The sequence below is a fragment of the Anoplolepis gracilipes genome, chromosome 14 (genome assembly GCF_047496725.1).
Source record: "Anoplolepis gracilipes chromosome 14, ASM4749672v1, whole genome shotgun sequence".
Lineage (NCBI taxonomy): Eukaryota > Metazoa > Arthropoda > Insecta > Hymenoptera > Formicidae > Anoplolepis > Anoplolepis gracilipes.
The window spans coordinates 2,715,448-2,736,636 of NC_132983.1; the positions used below are offsets into that span (position 1 = coordinate 2,715,448).

Below are 21,189 nucleotides of genomic sequence, written 5' to 3' on the forward strand. Positions count from 1 at the left end.
CGCTCGCACCAGCGGCTAATATTTCCTTCAGCTCTGCTTACCCGTGCGAAAACCGGTGTAATTCCGCGGATCGCGAGACTCTACCGTGACGTTTCTTTTTGCGACGTTTACGACTCTCCGGTGCATTGACACGAATCGCGGGCGGAGGAACAGGGATAGGGTAAGACAGAATGGCGGAAGAAGTTCTAGACGGAAGGGGAGGGTTTGGGAGGGCGCGGGCTTCGTTATTCAAGGAATACCGGATCTCTTAATCCGGGCAAAGAGCCTTAAATATTCATGTTTCATCTCCTCGCGAGCACAATTTTAGCGGCAGATTTACAGCCGTAATAATGAGTTACAAGGCATGTAAGTGAATTAGCGCGATGTTGGGCGCCCTTCTCTCTTCTCGTTCGGCGATAATAGAATCTCGCGGTAATTCGATAATCATCGACTTCTTTCCGATTACAGCTGTAAATGTGACGTGTGTATATATATATATATATATATATATATATATATATATATATATATATGTGTATGTAGCGATAGAATTCGCTTCTCCCAAGATGTAATAGTAATTTTCAAGCCATGAATAAATGATTAAAAGCCGGATTGTTGGATAGACTGGACGGATGACCGGATAATATCCCTTTACGTATTCAATGTAACGTGTAGCGACCATCCGAAATGCATTGTCCCGTAACATTGCGCATTCAGGACGAAATTACGTTAGAACGTTGGAATTACGGACAAGTATTTTCTAAAATTTACAAAATTAGCAGGGAGAACTGTAATTTTGTCAAGTATTTAATTACGAATGAATAGGATAATGAGATGTCTCGAATCCTGTGAAAAATCACGGGCGATTTTTCAATACGCGATATATATCTAGAATCCATCCTTTGAATAAAAAAAGAAAAATAAAACATTCTTTCGAATGAATTAATCGGGCGTAAATTCGACGCGAAGCAGATGTCTCAATCAAATTGTCAAAGTCTCTTTATGTCACTGTAAACATTCATATTTTCTTAGTCGGCTAAATTTCTTCACGCTACACCGCTTAAATAATTTCGTTGCTCTACGAGCGCTGCAACAATTCTAAACTTGACAAAGATAACAGAAAGTAATTGGACTTCTCTCTCTCTTTCTCTCTCTCTTTGTCCCTGTGGTGAAGCTACGACGACGAGTCAGTGGCGTGTCCCGAGACCGAAATTCCACTTGGCGTACTTGGAAACAACTTGGCATTGAGCGACAGACACGCGTCTTGCCTCCGTATCGCCGCCCACATCGATCAACCATCCGCGCGAGGTAGACGTACAACCAACCGACCCGCCCGCACGCGGAAATACATCGCTGTGTTCAACTGTGCGAAATCGGAACACCGTCGAAAAGCCGATGTGTGTCAGTGATCCTATTAGCGGACTTGACGAGATTATGCGCCGGTAATCGAGACAGTGGGATGCCAATGGATATTAGTATAGCACGTCATCTTTCATACGAATAAATTCGTCTCTCCAAATTCTCTGTAATCCGTACGTCGGCGAGAATCTTATTAAATGTTAATTATTATTAACACGTCGCTTAATTCAGTTTAACGCATGTTTCTCCCCCATCCTTCTTTCTTCTTCATGTATAATTCGAAATAGCGATGTACACATATTTTCAATTATGCTGAATTACGAGCGCGTCGACGCGTTCTGGTTCGCTCGCCCTGCGGCTCGTGCAATTTTGACAGAAGCGGAAACGGATTATCGCGAACGACGAACTTTCGCGCGGCCAACGCGTATGACACGGGTATATTTCGATTCGGGTGCCGAGGGTATGGGAGGAAGGAAGAACGGAATCAAATAACGCGCGTGTTACGTAAAGCCGCGTACACGCGTCGAATTTCACGCGCAAACTCACCCGCTGTGTTTGCGTGGCGAATCAGCCCCTGAAAATATTTCGCAATATCGCTTCGACAAACTTTATGCACGTCAGCGGATTAACGCGCCGAGTCGCGAGTCAATCGCCAGCGATATAACTGTAATGTATCAAAGCGATTTGCCCGAAACTCGCGGTTAGGTTTGGTGGTGGTGTCGCCCTAGAAAACAATAAATTAGTTCTCGCGCAAATTTGCCAGAAATAATAATCATCAATAATAACGAATAATAATTGACATTGTGAATCGTCAAGTGAATTTATTACACGATTCTGAATATTAATGTATCGTTATTCTAATTTTATGTCCCATAATTATTATAAATAGAGTTCTGTCTTGAATTTATTGCAAATTTTATCAACTCTTTAAAATGAATTTTGTAGAATAATATATGAAATAAATAAAGAGACTTTTTTAAACGAATTTTTCAAGATATAATTCGAAAAAATCAAAAAATGTAATTACAGGTCTACTTAAATCTGGTAAAAACGTTCTCTAAATATTTCCTGTTTTTTCAATATATTGACAATTTTTTTATTGCATGCGTTTTCTAACGTTTTTCACTCACGTGAAGGAAAAATAGTGAGCCTCTAAGTTTCAAGAGTTAATTTTCTAAATGTACTATAAACACAAAATTGAAAAACTTTCATAAAATCAGAATTTTTCACTTGCATAAAATTTCATTTTTATCATTAAAAATTACAAAGAGTATGTACTTCATATTCAATATTTTGTTAAATATATTTTATTTTTATCATTAAATATATTAATAAAAATTAAATACATAAATAAAAATAGATATATCTATAATGTATTTGAAATTCACAATTTGCTGTTTACAATATTAAAGGGTAAAATTATTAGAGAAAATTTTTGAAAAAATTCCTTGAATCTCAATAAAATTCCATAAGAATTCCTTGATATTTCCCAGATAGAAAAGACATTTCTGAGAATTCCAAGTTTTCCATATTTTTTCAGCGAGGAAACACCTTGAATTATGTATATATAATATTAATAGAAATTATGTATATATAATATTAATAGAAAATTCCTCGAGATATGAGGTTAAAAAGAGGTGCAAATCTTGGCGGCATGCGTTGTAAGCATCGTCATGTAGACTGACAAACTTTAAGACTTGGGTAAACCGTTATTGCGCTCGTTAATGTGAAAATGGCGGTACATACGAATAACATCACGCATCACAATGTCTCCGCTCGCGCGAGCGAGAGTTAACATGCCGGAAAATGTTAGACAACCGCAGCGCGGTTAAACCGCGCAATGTTACAACGATCTGTCTTCCACGATCCATCAGAACGACGGGCCCGCATTGCCGAATCTGTACCCCGTTTAACCAACGCAACAACATTACTTTCGTCGCATCGCCACGGATAATGTACGACGGATATTACACGCGACGTAGGTGTAACCCGCGCGTTGTAGCCTGCGGCGATTTTGGAACCGGTTTATTTCGAAAGTAAATCAAATTTCGGTAACGCAATGCTCTTGCTCGCAACAACACGCGTTTATAACGCTAAATGCGACCATCTGATGCCGCGATTTATTTGCCTGATATGAAGATCGAGCGTTCGATGTTGACCGCCGCGCCGGCCGAGAGTGATATCGCTGCATTTAACTTTAAATGCGGGATGCGGATGCGGATGCGGGCTAATGAATTTAATCCCTTCCGGTCCTGCGAATCCTCCGATTGATGTTGCATGCGTTATACGTACATCTGGCGTATGTCTGATTTAACCGGGCACAAAAACGATCGAAAATACATCACAAATATATATATATATATATATATATATATATATATATGAGCGTATGCAATGTTATCTCCTCCCGTTATTATATTCCACAGTTGATGCACATAAATGCAACTTTTCCATTTGTCTCATTATTACATTTTCATGAATTGTCAATTTATTTTTCGAATATCTTTTATATCTCTTTATTATTATCATAAATTATTACCGAGCATGCTAAATCTCTCGCGGATCGCGGGCCTATTCGCTCGCAGCAAAGCCAACCGAGCTTACAATTAGTATCGAATATGGTATATCGAATTGATTCGATCCATCTGCTTTAACAAAGTTTTGCCGATACGATTTACACGCTTTTCAAAACGAACGGGCCGTTTATGACATCACGCATAATGATCGATTTCCTCGATTAGCCAGAATAAAAGGTTGAAATTCGGCGGTCGGCGACGATAAAAATAATTCAGATGAAGGGAAACGTATTTACAACGAATCAAGCATCCTATTTATTACGCAACTGGACCGACAATAGACCGAAATAAAGCGCCGGTTGGTCGGTTACAAAAACGCGGAAATTATTACGCCGTTCGTCCGTACAGAATGGACGCATGCTTGCTCACATATTTCTGTTTTGCGTAGTTTCCCAGTGTGTTTTATCGTCATAAAGGTTACGCGCCGCGTCGAGATGGAAAGCGATGCTCGAGTTACATATTGTGAAAACTTGCACGGATTCTGTCCTCTCTCTCTCTCTCTCTCTCTCCCTCTCTCTTTTTTCTGTTTTAAAAAGAGAAAATTGTCGGAGACAATAAAAAAATTGCTTGATATGTACCTATTATCATCCATTGACGTTAAGAATCCAACATATAACAGATAAATCTATAAATTCAAACACGGATGATCTATAAATTGTCCTCGATTTATATAAATATATATATATATATATATATATATCGTTATTTATATAGGCATAATATAAATAGTATTATATATACATATGTGTGTGTGTGTGTGTATTTAGAACTATAAACCCACCATAAATTATCAAGTGCACCCGAACTTCATTCGTTAATAGTTTGACAAACTACGCGCGCGTATCCATACGTTATTAAAGCCACCAGATTGCTTTATTAATATATTGATAAAATTTCGGGTCTTATATTTAGGAACATAACCGTACAAAAGAATGAATTGACGGTACCATTTCCAGAGATAAATTAAAATTGTCAGAAGAGAATAAATAGCGTGATATTTGACACAAAACGCTGTCTATAGTCAAAAATATATATTCATCAAAGTGACACTTAAATTGCATTTAATTTGTGAAATGAGAAATATTCATTTCTCGTTTCTACAAAACTACCTTTATCAAAGCTTTGCTTAAAACGGATATTGATTGCTTTAATTAATTGGAATGTATCGGAACGTACAACTTCTGTCTGCGCGAAAAGTTGTTGCCCGCTGCAGCAATATTTAACTTAAACTTGCATAGACTACATTCGGCCGACACTCGTCGGGCATTGTTCGAATTTCTGCGAGTACAAAAACTTGTAATGCAAGTAACTTCTCGCACAAGTCCCGGCGCTAGTTATTCTTCTGTGTTTTATCAAAGCTGAGATTGGGAAGTTGTGAGGGAGAAAAAAAAAAAAAAAAATAAAAATACATCCGGCCGTATTTGATAAGAATCTGAAACTGTTTTCGTGTAACGTACATCATGATGAAAAGAGCAATAACAATGACGTAGAAATTCTTGAAGGAGCATGTAATACCGTGTATGTAATACCGCTCGTTACGACATTTCTGAAATAACTCCTTTCATACAACTGTTTTATAAGCCGGTAACTTTTATACAATTTACGTTAGAATTATATCGACGAGAGAAAGAACAAGAAAGAGTATTTCATTGTAAGAAATATAATTTCCAATGTACTGAAATTTTTATATAATTTTAATGTAATATACAATTTAATCCGAATGTTTCAATGTTTTAATGTAAGCAAAAATTATATTCTATTAATATAAAATTTACGTTAAATTACGTTATATCGACGAGAGAAAGGAGAATAAGAAAGATTATATTTCATTATAAGAATTGCCGACGTAATTAAATTTTTATATAATTTTAATGTAATATCGTATTACGATTTAATTCGAATATTTTAATGTAACCAAAAAATTGTATTCTATTCACATCGAAATGACGCTGCTGATATTGTGCTGCATCACGGTTTTACCGATTCGTTCATTAACGGTGTTCAATTCACCGCGAATGATCGCGGCTTACGCGATAGCGTTATAGCAATCGGTCGAATAAAACACGTGGTCACTGACAAAATCGAAACGTAGCGACGCATGTATGTATGTATTAAAATGCATAGCAAAAAGAAAAAAAAGTCACACACACACACACACACACTCGATATTTCACGTCTCGGCGACATTATAAACGCCGTCAACTTGTGTCAACGAGAAACGAAAAGAGTAGATAAATTGGGAAGAAAAAGATTTTTCGTCGCGGCGAGGGATAGAAAATCGACCGCTGTCTTAAATATTTTTATCCTCGTAAAACACGATACGCCACCGCAGGGTGATCGATAGCTTTAGCCGAAAACGACGAGGAGAAGAGAGACTATACATCTTACTCCGTAACGACGTATCCGATACTTTCCCCGGTCGTTGGATTAAAAAGCTCCACGGTGCACTTGGCGCATATTTCAATCGGGGCGCAACAACGTCAAAACTTGGCGTAAGCTGGAAGCAAGCGAGCCGAGCCGATGCCTTTTTTCTTTAACCCCTTCATGAGCCTTCAGCGCGACGTCGGCAAGCGAAATCTCCATCATAAAAGCGGGATAATGTTCTTTTTAAAAAAAATACTTTGGGATAAGCCGCACAAATTATCGGCCGACACGCCGGCTATTCATCACTACGCGGAGTTTATGAGTTTTTAATTAGTGTAATTTCCGCACGTTGATTCATTAAACAAAATATGATAGATCTTTTGCGTAATTGGTTTTGACAAAAAAAAAAAAAAAAAAAAAAACAAAAAAAAAAAAAAAAAAATTAAGCCGTAAAGTAAAAAATATTTATTACATAATACAAAAATTCTCGCTGTAAAGTTGGAAAATCACGAAAAAAAAAAAAAATCATACGTCGTAATTCCCGCATTGTTTACGTATTATTTACTCAAACGGCCAATAATTTGAACAGTTCCAGTCTCCTCTCGCTAAATTGCACAGGAATCCGATATAGGATGAGTTTTTCGAAAGCGCAGCTGGCTACCGAAACGACTAAAGCGTGAATACGTGATCGGCGTAGCCGCAACCCGTGCGTCCTGTTCGGAAAACGAGAGGGACGATTACGCCGTGAATTTTAAACGACGTAAGTGCCGTTAACGTAATTGCTTTATCGCGACGGTAATTCAGCTACGTTAATGCGTTTACGTCGCTATCGCGAGGGAAAAGTGCCGGGAAACGTGCGTCGCGACGTTATCCGTCGTAAAGCGGGTTGGATCTAAGGAAAATATAGCAGTATCCGGAAAAACCTCACACATACACGCACTCACACACATGGTATACCTCGGGACCGCGACCGGGAAGAGAGGGAGAGAGAGAGAGAAAGAGAGATATCGAATTCACAGAACGGCTCTCTGGAGAAAAGAGCGCAGAAAACGCGAGGATATATGCAGTACACACAGGGTGTCTCAAAACAATCGCAATTTCGACGGTGGTTTTTTTTCAATAGTTTCGGGAGAAAATTTCCCCCCCAAAGAAAGAGAAATTTTAAAGAAAAACCATCGACGCATATCGTTGTCTTTTTCTATATTCAACGTTAAATATAAGTGAAACGCAACGTTGAATTTTTGCCTGCAGACGAGAGGAAATGTTCGAATATCGACGTACCCCGTACGGGGGATGAAACGTCGATTTAGCGTGGCGGTATAAAAAATCGCTCTGTAGCCTGTCATCGTGCTGTGACGTGCTTCGATCTGGCCGAGTATCCTCGATTTCAGGGAGAGAGATTTATTATGTCCCGTTAGACATACATATATATATATATATATATATATACATATCTATATATCTATATATATACAACACACTACACGCGGGGTCGCGAGAGGAGAGAGTGGAGGAGAAGGGGCACGAATAAATGCATGCGCTCGCTCGCGAAGATGGATACACACGCGGGTGTATGTACATGGAAATAATTAATAATGCATTCGACGGTGCGCAGAGAGAGAGAGAGAGAGAGAGAGAGAGAGAGAGAGAGAGAGAGAGAGAGAGCGGCGGTGCCGACGTTACACAAGTAACGTCGCATGCCACGCTCGAGAGAGCAAAGCGATTACAGGTCGTTCCGTTTTTCAATGACGATCAAATCGGTCGCACATGCGATATTATAATACTTCTTAGTTGCAACATGCGACGTCGTCGTCCATTACCGGCCGCCGCCGGTACCGCGTCTCGGATTTGTTATTAATTATTCGCTTAATCACGCCCTAATTTGCTCGTGTCCGAGCGGCTGCACCGTCGCACGGGACACAGGAGGAATAATCGCAATTTATTGATGAAGACCATAGTGCGGTGGACCGTAAGTCCGTGAACGTGAAGGGAGACAATTTCGCATAAGCACGGTTTCGTCTTCTCGAGCAGCATATTGTGCCTTATTAATGATACATTTTTTCGCCACACGCGCGTTCAAAAATTCGTGTCCAGATTGAATCCACAGTTAATTTATAAATAGTAATAATAATCGATTACGTGTATATTGATATAATATTGAATAATTTTATTTCCATAAATGCATTCACAATGGAAGAAGGCGAGAACTAAATGCGAAAACCGGGTTAATCTGGGCTACCTCGCTCTTGAATATATAAAGTCGTTGCGGATCCCCGACAGCGGCATTTCTGAAATCGATAATGTAAATTACACGACGCCCGTTAAGATACAGGCTTAAACGACGACGCAAACACGAGAAGCAAGATGGAAAACGTGAGACGGTGAGAGATGGCGAAAAATAACCGCAAACGTTCTCGTCGGCGAAGAATCGAAGAAATATCGGGATCGCGCATCGGGGCCGTGAATAAATGCAGACAGGGAAGAGGGGAAGAGGGCAAGAGGAGAAGATCGAGGATCGAGGAGGTGTGCCAGTTAGGATTCGAGTCGGAGGCGGAGGCGGAGGTGCGATTGAAATTAAACCTCGATAAATCGCGCGAAGGAGGACGAACGACGGCAGGTTATCCGTCGCCGCGACGCGCTCGCTCCGGAAACGAAAGAAGGAGAGAGAGGGAGAGGGAGACGTTAAGGGAAAGATATGATCGTGTAGGGTGTAGGGGGATCACGGCACACAGAAGGGTGAATAAAAAAAAAAGCAGCCCGAATCCCCGGAGCGGAGGATGGCGATTTTCCTTCTTTGCCCCACATACAGAAGCCGTCAAACTTGGCCCAAGTCGGACTATTCCCTCTCCGCCTCCCTTCCCTCCCTTCGTTCGTTTCATGAAGAACGGAGACGAAGGGAGCCAGAGTTCTTCTCCCACTCCCTCCCCTTCTCCCCCGAGACCGACGATATGGTCGTCGACGGAAATTGTTCCGACAAGTGCGTCCTGATATCCGATAAGGGCAAGTCCGAATCAACGCCTAAGTATCTATCTCCCCGTCATCCTGATGGAGAAATGCACAATCCTCCGATTCCGTGCAATTCTCAAATCGAAGCGCTGCTCTCGACGTCAGTATCGAGAATTCTCCAAAGAAGGCTAACTTGCGATTTTCTCGCCGCTAAGATAACTTTATGCTCGATTCGAAACGCGAATTTAAACCTAACTATACGTAAGTGTATCTCGAAGGAAACTTTTATCTATATACGCGCGGGACGTTCCAGATTCTAGCGTGGCCTATCTTTTATCTGCATTCCTTTTCACCGACTCTCTCTTTCTCTCTTTCTCTTCAAGCCGATATATCTATTATTAGACGCTAGACGTGTAGAGAGCCCCTCTATGTGTCTCGCGACTCTCGATAAAGCATAACTTTATATTGCGCCATATATTTTATCTGTTATTTCCCTTTTCCTCTCTCTCTCTCTGTATGACTTCCGGTCCCATCGTTGTCTCGTTAAATAAGTAAGAGACTCAGAGTTCACGTTTGTGCTGCCGGTAGCATTACGGTAAAATCCGGCCTGCTTTTCAAGATTTTCGGGTTGGGACTTGAACGTAGTTGCGGAAATTACCCGAATTTCGATGCGGAAATCGCGGAGAAGGGGAGGGGAGAGAGCGATGGAGCTTAACCCCAGCCGAATAATCGACGGCGAAATAATTTGAATATTTTACGTCTGTAACGAATAATATACGCGTGCCGGTACGAGACGAGTCGAGACGAGACGATGGGAAACAATCGAATTCAGGGCGGTATCGTCGATAAATCCGCTCCGACGTCTGGCGCAGAGTGTTGCGCTTCCGTGCGCGGACATTTGATTTATAAATACGCGCCTGGCGTATTGCATCTATTCGGGTGATAAATAATGCTAATAACAACCCGGCGCTATTTGAAATATTTCAGTGTCGGATTTGCCGGAGATGTCGATGCGCGCTCACGAGGATAGCGAGAGACGCGAAAGGGAGAGACGCTCGTCCTTCAAGATGTCGAGGAGCAAGAGGTCCCCTGTTTCATCACATCCCGGAGCCAATGAACGTCTGCTGTTTCGGTGAGTCATACATGTGTATATCTTCTTTCTTTTTCTTTTTTTTTTTTTTTTTTTTTTTTTATTTCAAGCTTAGAAATTGGCGTTAATGAATGTCTAATACCGAGAGATTGACCGGCGTTAAATTTTACATCTATTAAACCCGTGAAGCTAAAAATATTTACAAGCCTCAATTATATTCGCGCTTTGTCATTAAAAAATTACGTAATGGATAGTTTTGATTTTATTCTGCGTAGACACATTGTATAAAACACACACATTATAATCCTCTTATGTTTAGTTATTTTTTTTATATAACTTGTTTTTATTTTCGATATCTCTCGCTGTCACGTGTTGATGATTGCGTAGGGGATTTTATATCGATGGTACACATTGACATACGTAAATTCCGGCAAAAGTTAATCCGAGCGAAAGGGCAGAGTCCCTACGTGTATGTCGGATAATCCGAGAGCTTTTCGGCGAGCTTTCGTTTACGAAAACAAGCTCCCTATCGCCGCGCCGGCGAAGTTTTGGAGCACGCGCGGGGATGAATTAATCGTGACGCGAAGAAGGTTGGATTGCGCCCTATTCCCTACGCGTAGCGCAATAACACTCGCTCGAACCGCTCGTTACCGGTAAATTATGTTAACCGCCTTCTTACATTGCCTCCTCGCCTGTACATCGCGCGAATCTCGACGAGCTACGCTGCGCAAACTTGCAGGAAATGTTCATTTGCTTGAAGAAAAAGCAATCGCGAGACTCTGTCGGCCCAACTTTTCTAACAAACACAGAAAGAATAGCGAAAATGCATCGAAGAAAGAAACATTATGTTTCCACGCGACCTATCAACTCTCGTACATATTTATTTGATATCTTTTTTTTCTGTCAAATACATCTCGTATTACGAATTTTCTATCTATCTATCTTTTCACATCTTTTTCCCATAAAAATGATTGACAGATATTGGAAAGAAGGAGTGTTTGCACACTTTTCCGTAAAATTTGATATACATAAAGTAGTTTATATTTGTTCGTAAACACACTTTCACGCCCGTGCGAAATACCATTTTCACTCTGTACTTTTAAAATTCCGCTTGATGCACCCGCGTGCTAAATGAAAAGTAATACTCCGAAGTTTTCTAATTTCCGATTACGCCGTAAGACACACAATGACGACCGTGTGGCGTCCAACTCATGCTGAAAAGAAGAACGGAAAATGAGAGCGAAGACATTAATTGATTAAAATAATTCTGAAATGTAGCTTTTCTGTCTTTGGAACATTTCAAATACTGAATAAATATCGTGAACCAATAGTAATATAAAAATTTAAATCGAAAATTGTCATGACACTTTACACCAAACTCTAATTTTTTTTTTTTAAATAAAGAAAAAAATACAATGCACGAGATGTACCAGGAAAAGTTGCTGAATCTAATCAGCTATTTTAAATGCATATAGGGAGTAATAAAAATAAAATATTTTTAATAAAGAATATTTGACAGTCTTATTAACAAATAGACTCTAAAGACAATCAGAGATATTTTCATCGTTTAGGAAACGTTTATAAAAGTCAAATATCGACAATCTCAATGCTTTATAGTTTTCCAAAAAAGACCTGATTTCTATTTCAATTTTTTAATGATACGCATTTCAAATATCTATCATTGAGATTTTTGTTTTATGACAGCTGCGTAAACGTAGATATATTAAGAATGATAAAAAAATATATTCAATTTTACCTTTAATTTCTACGCATAAATAAAATTTCTAAATGTTCTCTGTTGGAAGATATTTAATTTCGCCTGCTCCCTATGTGCATTTTAAAACGACAGCTAATAATTTCAGCAACGTTTCATAAAACACCTTCCATGTATTAACAAAATGTTAAAAAAAAAAAATTTTACAACAATCGCAAATGTAAAGCGCGTTTATAGCGTCGTGGCAACTGGAACAATCGGTGGCCGAAAATTCTGTCGACGAGCGAAAAGCGAAGTCTCTCGCGGTCGTCCTTCTTCTCATCGTCAACGTCGACGTCGACCTGGTCTCTCGCCGGGACCGCGACGGAACTTTATGCAAATCATCGGCGGAAGTATATCAGCATCAACGGCACCCCCGTCGCGTCCACGCCGCGTCGTCGTTTTACTTTTGCGTTTCACGCTTTTACGGACTTTTCTCCGAGATGACCTACTTTGCGTTCTCTGGCGATGGAAAACGCCACCCTACCAACGATGATGACAACGACGACGACGACGACAACGACAACGACAACGACGACAACGACAACGACGACGACGACGACGACAACGACGACAACGTCGACGTCGGACTCCTCTCGTTTTATTTTATCTTTGTCTTGGTTCTTCCCCCTCTCCTTCCTTACCCTTCCCTTTTCCCCTTTAGTTTCCCGTCCGACGTCTCCCACTGTCGCCCCCTTTTTCGTCTACTTTTGTTAACGTCCTTTGTCCGAACGTCGTTACAACGTAAAAAAGGGGAAAAAAGTACGCGCGCGGCAACGGAACTGGACGAGACGAGACGGGATGGGACGCGACGCGACGCGACGCGACGCGACGGATCCGAGGGAAAGACGGGAAACCGGGGACCGCTTGGAAGTTTCGCTTTGCTCGTTAGCGCAGAATAAGATTTCGTCGTCGATGAACAAAGTAGACACGAGTCCAAAGTAATTACGTTTGAGACGCCGCGCCGCGTACTTTACGAGAGGAAATCCGTCTTCGCGTGTGCCACGTCGTCCCCGAGCCAAAGAGGGAGAGAGGAACCAGGCCATTTAAGGTCCGGACGGTAATTGCACCGTCCCTGGGAAAACGGTGCGGGAAACAATGCGGAATTCACACATCGCGAAATTGGGTAGCGGCCTCATTATCCCGTGTACACTACGCGACGACACGGCAACGTTAACGATTGATGTCACAAGGGAGAGAGAGGAAAAAGAAGGATTTGGAGAAGACGGCTATCGAGAGGATTAATAAATCACCGCTTAACCCTAGCGGAATTATAGTTACGGAGGTTAAGCTGACTAGATTTTTTAATTACCAAAGCCGTAAGACCGATGTACCTTTAGGGCCGAGTGACTTTAAGTAATCTATCGTGACAAAAAAATTCAGAGAAATACGACGATAAAGTTGAAAAAAATACTGCAAATGTGTATACAAATATTTATATATATTTTTTAATATTTTTCGTTATTTAAATGCCTCTTTTATCTAAATATTAAAACATTTTAGATGGCATTTTCCCCATAAATATCAATATGACGCAATAATAGAATGTACAATTATAAATGTCAATGTATTATTAAAAATATCACAATTTAATATTTCAAATGTATGTGTGTTAAAGAGAGATTCATAAATCATTTAGTTCACACAGTAGCATTCGGCGAAAATGCGAGGTGATTTCGAATGAAAAATAATATTGATCGTATACGATAAGATAATATACGTAATATGGCTAAAATTAGCCGTAATAACAATTACATCATGCGAATATACACGCACATGTATTAATCCGGTCGTTGTTAAATATACAAAAATTAATATCGTGATGTATTTTAATGTTGAGCCAGAAGAATCATAAATCATCGAATGAATCATAATATCACATTTTTATTCAACGATGTGCAACATTACATGACGTAGTGGCGAGTACGTTTCGTTGGATATGTGTACGTATAAGAGTTAACTTTTTAAATTAAAATATTTAATATTACACGTCGTAAGATTCATGAATCATTTAATGTGGCTGCAGTGCGCAAAAATGTGACAAGAGACAAAAAAAAAAAAAAAAAAAAAAAAAAAAATAATACTGGCTACTCGTACATATATATGTACGATGATGTAGTACGCAAGAGAGTTTGTTTACACGATAATTGCGATTATATTACGTCCGTTCGCGTATTACGTTTATTATAATCGTGTTGATAGAAAAAAATTTCCGATATTGATAATTACGCCAGTATATCTGTCGTGCGCATTGCCAGAAATGTTATTTATTTTGTTACGCGTTTATGGCGGGACATTAAATTTAATATGAAAGCGTCCCGCGCGTGGGTTCTATGTATAATAAAACAATGTTGCGGCTTTCGATATCACGGCACGAATTATTTTGAGCCCGCGCGTTTCATGGCGTTTCATTTGACGTAGATTAATATTTTCGCCGGAAAAATTTGTCCCGCGCAAATTTAATTTCAGAGACAAGAGTGTACATATTTTATATTAATCGACACAATTTCCTGTTTCAATCAAAACTTCGACATAATACACTACGTATGCGAGCAAAAAAAAATCGTAATAAATTATCAAAGCTGCAAAATCTTTCTCAAATACGCGAAATAAAATATTGTTTGTACAATATACATACATTATATCTATAGAATCCCCGTCGCGAGAGAAAATCATAATAATTAAATAATATTTTAATAACGGAAAATGCGCACCGAGACTCCGTAATAACGTCTCGTATAAAATGTGTGTCACACAAGTTTATAAACTTTATTTGCTTCATTTGAGAAATATGGCATGTTTACATACGATGACAAAATAGTAACACCCTTAGTAGCTTCGTTGAATATTGAATATTAGTGCCAAACTAATCTCGTTGCAAAACCAGTATTATAATAGGACGAATGACGATGTCACGAATACACTATAGATAGGAGATGATGTGCATACGTAAATAGTGACGATGATATGATCGAACCGTCCGTAAGATCGTAAATCTCGATGGTATCACGAATGCGACAGTGATGGAATAATGCCGGCGCTAAAGCAACAACAATGCCTTCGTCGACCCCCGCCATCGTGTGTTAATAACTTGCTTGGCTTTAAGTAACTTTACACATCCGACGCTCTATACTCTATCTCTATACCATTCGTGATACATTCTATACGGTCGAAAAAAAAATGTCACGTCTACAAATTTCATGAGCGAGATAAGCCCTTTAGACCACTACGGCCCCCAGATCCCTATCTCTACCTAGAGAGAGAGAGAGAGAGAGAGAGAGAGAGAGAGAGAGAGAGAGCGAGCCTCTCTCGCGCGTTTTTCTGCATTATTAATAACATCCACTCAGTCTACCGTGAGACGGCTGACAATCTGCGGACAGAAATCAGGACGTGCGATTCGCCTGACAGAGGGAAAGACCCGTATAATACGGGGGATCGATCACTATTTTTTGTTCCAAAGTCAAAGCTGATTTTTCAACACGCGCGCCATCGAACTGGCAGAAATCAAAAGAAATCGTGTTACAGCCCTTTAACGTTGGACCCAAAACGGAGGGGGAGAGAGGGAAGCGACACCGTGCCTTCTCCGTCGCATTTTTACATGTCCCTGCAGCGCATACACCCGGGATCGTTTTATAACCTTCCACGTCCACCTCACGCTCGCCAACGTCTGTTTTACGCCCGTTTTATGCCCGCGCAAGCATCTGCAACATTCCTCGAGCGTTTATTTACGAGACACCGGGTACACGGCCGCCTCCTCGGGTCGAGGGTGGGTAAATTGAATACACGATGGGCCGAAAATGTCGTCCCTTGCCCACCTGAAATCCAGGCCCGCGTGTCTCAAAAATTCGGCTCGTCGAGCCGTAAATTCCGCGCGTGTCGCGCGCACGCTTGTCTCACCGCCTTTCTTAGTGCAAGAATCTTTTAACAAGATTTATCTGCATTTATGCGCGTTTATACGACGCGAGGTACAGCCGAGAGTGTCGTTAGTCTGGCGCTGAAACGCATCGCGAATTATCCTAATGCGTTTTGCACAATCGTTTTCCGTTTATAGACTCTGTTTTCAGCGAAAGTGCGCACTTTAAAAAGTTTTGCATGTTCTAATGTACGTTTAAACCATCGTATTTTAGGCTATTGTTATTTTCCTCCTGCAAAATAAACATTTATTTTTTTTATCCCGATAAAATAACGAATTTCAAAGCTTTCAACCAGATGGTAAATTTTATAACGTCTTACTTATATTTGTATACCTTCTCATCTTCGTCAAGAAACAGAATGGACAATTCTGGTGAAATATTATTCGTATGCATCGAATTCGTCGACAGCATGAACTGTCTAACGCATTCCCGACGAATATGCCAGCAATCGACACTAGAGATATAGATTACAAAAAAAAAAAAAAAAAAAAAAAAAAAAAAGAAAAAAAAAATAGAGAGCGAGAGAGAGAGAGAGAGAAAGAGAGCAAAATGTATAACATGCGGATATATCGACTTTCCGCAATCTCTACCAACCATTTTTCTACGAAACGTATTTCGAAAGCCGATGAAACGTGACGGACGTACCGACTACCACGTTGCGACTGGTATTGCAACAGATTTTTATAGCGGCTGCATCAGCGTGTCGCCGGCAAAATCTGCGCGTCATCATTATCATCGGGTTGTTTATAATTAAATGCGGTGTGAATATAATTAAATGATTTATTAAATATTCACGCGCGCAATTATGCTTCGCGGGCCGACGCTGTCGCCTGTAAAGTAAAATTTTTTGGACAAGATAGGGATTATTTATTTATTTTTTTTTTAATTTGTGTTTGTCAAATATAATACCCTACGCGTTCGGAAGTTTATACGCGATGCAGAGAGATATTTTCTACAAAAAGAGCTCGCTCGTTTTATTAACCTCGCATCGTTGAGTGACGAGATTTTTTATAAACAATAATTGCAAAAGAGAGAGAAACAGGTATCGACAGCTGATGCGTACATTGTCGTGTGGAAAAAAACTGACACGTGTTTCCGGTGCGAATTACGAGTGCGCGATTCCGAAGAGAGCAAGAGCGAAAAGGAGAGAGAGAGAGAGAGAGAGAGATCAGCGACCGTCTTTTTTTTCATGAACATGGACTAAAAGTTTTTCCAAAACTATATTCCCGATAACAATATTTTTTTTCGAGAAAGCAGTATTGTGCGTTGTGAAAAAATATATGCGAAACGGACAAATCGCGAATTTTTTTTGTTTTCGTTTTTCACGAGCGGGTCGAATGCAACTGCAGCGATTCGCGAAACGATTTTCCCGAACATTTCCTTTTTATGCGCGCGACATTGCGTGCTCGGGGACGTAGCTTCTTTTTTAAATCAAAAGAGGGGAAACCGGGAGAACGCGCAAAAAAAGAAACGACCCAAATCGCGTGAAATACGGGCGTATCCACATCCGAGAGATAAAACGCGACTGCAGTTTTGTCACGATAGAAATGTAATCATACTCATTTCCATTGTATGTACGCGGGTATCGTAAAATAAGCGCAATTCTATCTGTATTAATCCTGACATAATAATAGTTTGCTATTTTGGTTAGTTGAAAATATCATAAAGTAATTCGCGATAAATCGAAAAATCCTTTTCTTATAATTTTTTATATTTTAAATCCCAACAATAATCAGCTACTTAGAGAATCTATTCAAGTAGTTGCGAAATCAAACTATAAATTTGTTGCTTGCAACGGCTAAAAGATCGAAAAGCCAATCGATATCATCAATATAGCGACGAAAAGTGCTCTCGTTTTTTTTTTTTTTTTTTTTTTTTTTATATGGGAATATCGCGAATTGTAAGTGTCAATAAATATTTTAGTATGGCTTGGGCAATTGTTCGATCAGCCAATATTTGCATGTCACCATGTTGCAACACGTGTTATATCGTTTTTTTTCTCTCGCTATCGTATCGTGTTCATTCGAACAGAGCCTGACGTTCACTGACGTACACGAGTATTTTGGTATTTAATTTCGCCAATTTTTTTAACACTGCGGAGTCTTATATGCGTTTAACTTTCGTTACAAGCAATCCGGCTTTGTCATGGAACGCCGGAGTTTCCAATTTCCCAGAGAAAGGCAAAAGCACGTTCTCTCTTTTCGTATTTTTTACCTGCTTCGCGTGTCTGCTTCAAGAAAATTTTTCCACGACAATAGACGTTTTAAAGGAGACAATATAAACTCATAACGCAAACTTGTTGCCCTAAAAAAATTCATTGTAATAATTCGAAACAATTAATTTGTATAAAAAATATTATTTTTTCATATAATTTATTCCAATTATATACAATATTAGAGTAATAATATATAAATAATTTATTAGCGTCCGAATATTATATTATTTTATAGCGTTTGAAATATATTGTAAATCAATATTTTGTAAATCGCGGAGGTGATTATACTTTATCTTGTACTCTCGAAACAATTCGCCGATTACGCCTTACGAGTACAACTGTCAATAGAGTTCCCGCATATCGTATCGCGTCCTCGATACTCGACACGTGACGTGACCGTCAAAATTAGAGGCAGTTGACTAAATCCTTACAATTACTGTCGCCAATTTTATCTTTCCTCCTTTTCATGTCTCTATCCTTACTGTCTCTTTCTTTCTAGATTTCTCGAAAACTTCTGGAAGTTAGCACACTTCCACGAATTTAAGAATCTCATGGTAAAAGACGAAGGACGAATAGATGGCGTTTTAGAGAAAGAGAGAGAGAGAGAGAGAGAGAGAGAAAGGGAAAGAGGGACAGAAAGAAGGTGGCGTAGGATCGTGTAACGTGCTACGAAATCCCTCGTTATCGTAATTTCGTTCTCGAGTATCGGAGGAGACAGCCCGGGAGTCGTGACACTCCTCCAAAAGTTGACTCGTTCTCTCAAAGATCCTCAGACTGGAGATTGGATTGGGGATCGTATAAACAGTAAAGGCAACGGTCGTTGAGCAACTTCCTTTACGTCGTGGCCCGAGCCACGAACAGCAGCTTCGTGCGACCGAGGCTTTATTTTCGGGGTAACTTCTTCGACATGCGCGTATCCCGCCGAGAAAAATACCTCTCGAGAAACATAAAGCCGATCGGCGTCGATCGACTCGATCGTCGTCGAGATGTAATCGAACGCGCGTATCACATCGGATAAAAGGCGGGTTTTCATAAAGATCGATTCATCGACGAGTATCTTATGTATATGTATTTCCTTCCCAAGTCATCCATCGAGAGTTTGAAAGAGAAAGATGTGTATAAAATATATGTAATTTAATATATAATATAAAATATAATTACATTCATACGTATCCTGGGATTTAATCTTTAATGTCAATTTTTATTATCGACCTACGATTATTTAATTAATTTCATTTGCTAAATCGATGCTGAACGAGAGTTCGAGCTTTATGTGCGCTTTTTATCGCGCATTCGATTCGTTTCAGGGATTAGATACGTGTATGGGAGCAGGCGTTGGAAGAAGAGTAGCCTCATTTGAATCAGTCAATTGCAAATTGAGTTCTGCTTCTAATTTCCGTTACTACATGGCTTTGCATGCTCTTTTTATTTCAAGAGAGCTAATCTACTTCGAATTAACAGTATCTATCGTCCTTCCTCGAAAGTGACACACAGATATTTTTCCGCAAAACAAAAAAAAAACAAAAAAAAAAAAAAAAAAAAATAGCTCTCCAAGATTAATTGTGCCTCTCAATAAATAATTAAGCGGATCGCTTGTAAGAATTATTATAGTTCAACCTTTCCAACTAACTGTGCACAGTCCGATCGATAACTTCATTAGCAAGCGGTAATTATATAGCGTGTATATAATTAATCTATATAATCTACATAATACATCGGGGACGCGCACATCTTCGGAAGTAGAACAACCGATGTCACTTTGCTGAGACAGAGAAATGCTATAGCGATTACCTTACCAATATTGTATATATTCTGACAAACGTAGGACGGATGAAATATTAAAATAATTATTTTATCTGTTTCGTCTATCGCTTTCCATTCTACGCGTAAAAGATAATTATAACCGCGGTGTAAAAATGTCAGAGGGCACGCTAGATAATTTCGATACGGTTTCTCATAAAAATATCCGTCCGGATCGTGTTAATTCTCAAAGGATACGACGAAGATATGATCGACGAAACGAAATGAAATGAAATGAATTTTATGGCGCGACGTTCTCGATGGTTTCATAATAACAGATATCCGTAATTTCCGATAGCGAAATAACTTGCTCGAAGATTGCGCTCGAGGAAGTATGTTTTATAATTTTTTAGCTTTCCCGCTGCTGAAATTTATAACCGAATTAAAAATATCACGCAATATCGCAAATTTCGAGCAACTTTTAATGAGAGATCATCTCTATATTCTCGTCGAGAAATGTAGAGAGGAAGCGACCGGCTACCTGAGACTGCACCGACACGACGCTGTGATGGCAATTGTTTCGTTAACACGGCTATAATGCAGAAAGTTACAGGATAGTTACCGCGAGCGAGAAGAAGAGAAGGGAGGAGGAGGAGGAGGAGGAGGAGGAGGAAGAGGGAGGTCATAGTGGCATCTCGCAATATCACGAAGAGTGCGGAAAATTTCGACGAGCGTTATCACCGGCGCGCGATAATAATTGGTCGTCGCCGCCACCGGAGATGAGACGGCGTAAATAATTCTCGGGTATCCCCCGAACGCATCCCCCGCGCACAGGCCTCTAAAGGAAATGGAAATGAGGCGTGTCTCTCGTCTCGTCGACTACTTTAACTCATTATTTTGCTCGCCGTCGAGAAAAGGGCCTAATGGAGGTTCGCCCGACGGAAAGTAACAGCGGTGGCGCAATAATACCAAATGTACAGCCGTTTCGTCCATTAGCCGTTGTAGCTAAGGGTGAACTTTGCCCTATAAGAAGCTACGAGTTTGGATATTTCCGAGATTCGCCCCCCCCCTCCCACTCCTGCGTTAATGATAGCATATAGTAAAATATGAACGAAAATTTACTTCACTCTGTAATTAAAAGTATTTATTATAACTAAAGAATAATATAAAGTGTAATTAAATTAAATATTGGGTTGGTCAAAATGTAATTTTTTTTTTTTTTGCAGATAGGTGATATTTTTTTTAATACAAAG

The 21,189-nt window shown here is 39.8% G+C and overlaps 2 protein-coding genes across 5 annotated transcripts in view; one reads left to right on the plus strand and one right to left on the minus strand.

The window, feature by feature from the left end:
* LOC140673566 (ribonuclease H2 subunit A) overlaps positions 1–21,189 on the plus strand; it is a 214,554-nt gene that overhangs the window by 150,873 nt on the left and 42,492 nt on the right. For all 3 annotated transcript variants that reach the window (XM_072906575.1, XM_072906573.1, XM_072906572.1), the window contains one exon: positions 10,212–10,356. In XM_072906575.1, the coding sequence (XP_072762676.1) occupies positions 10,212–10,356 (145 nt within the window). The remainder of the gene's footprint in view (positions 1–10,211; positions 10,357–21,189) is intronic.
* Positions 1–21,189, minus strand: part of LOC140673568 (uncharacterized) — a 186,841-nt gene that overhangs the window by 121,689 nt on the left and 43,963 nt on the right. The gene's annotated exons all lie outside the window — the stretch shown is intronic.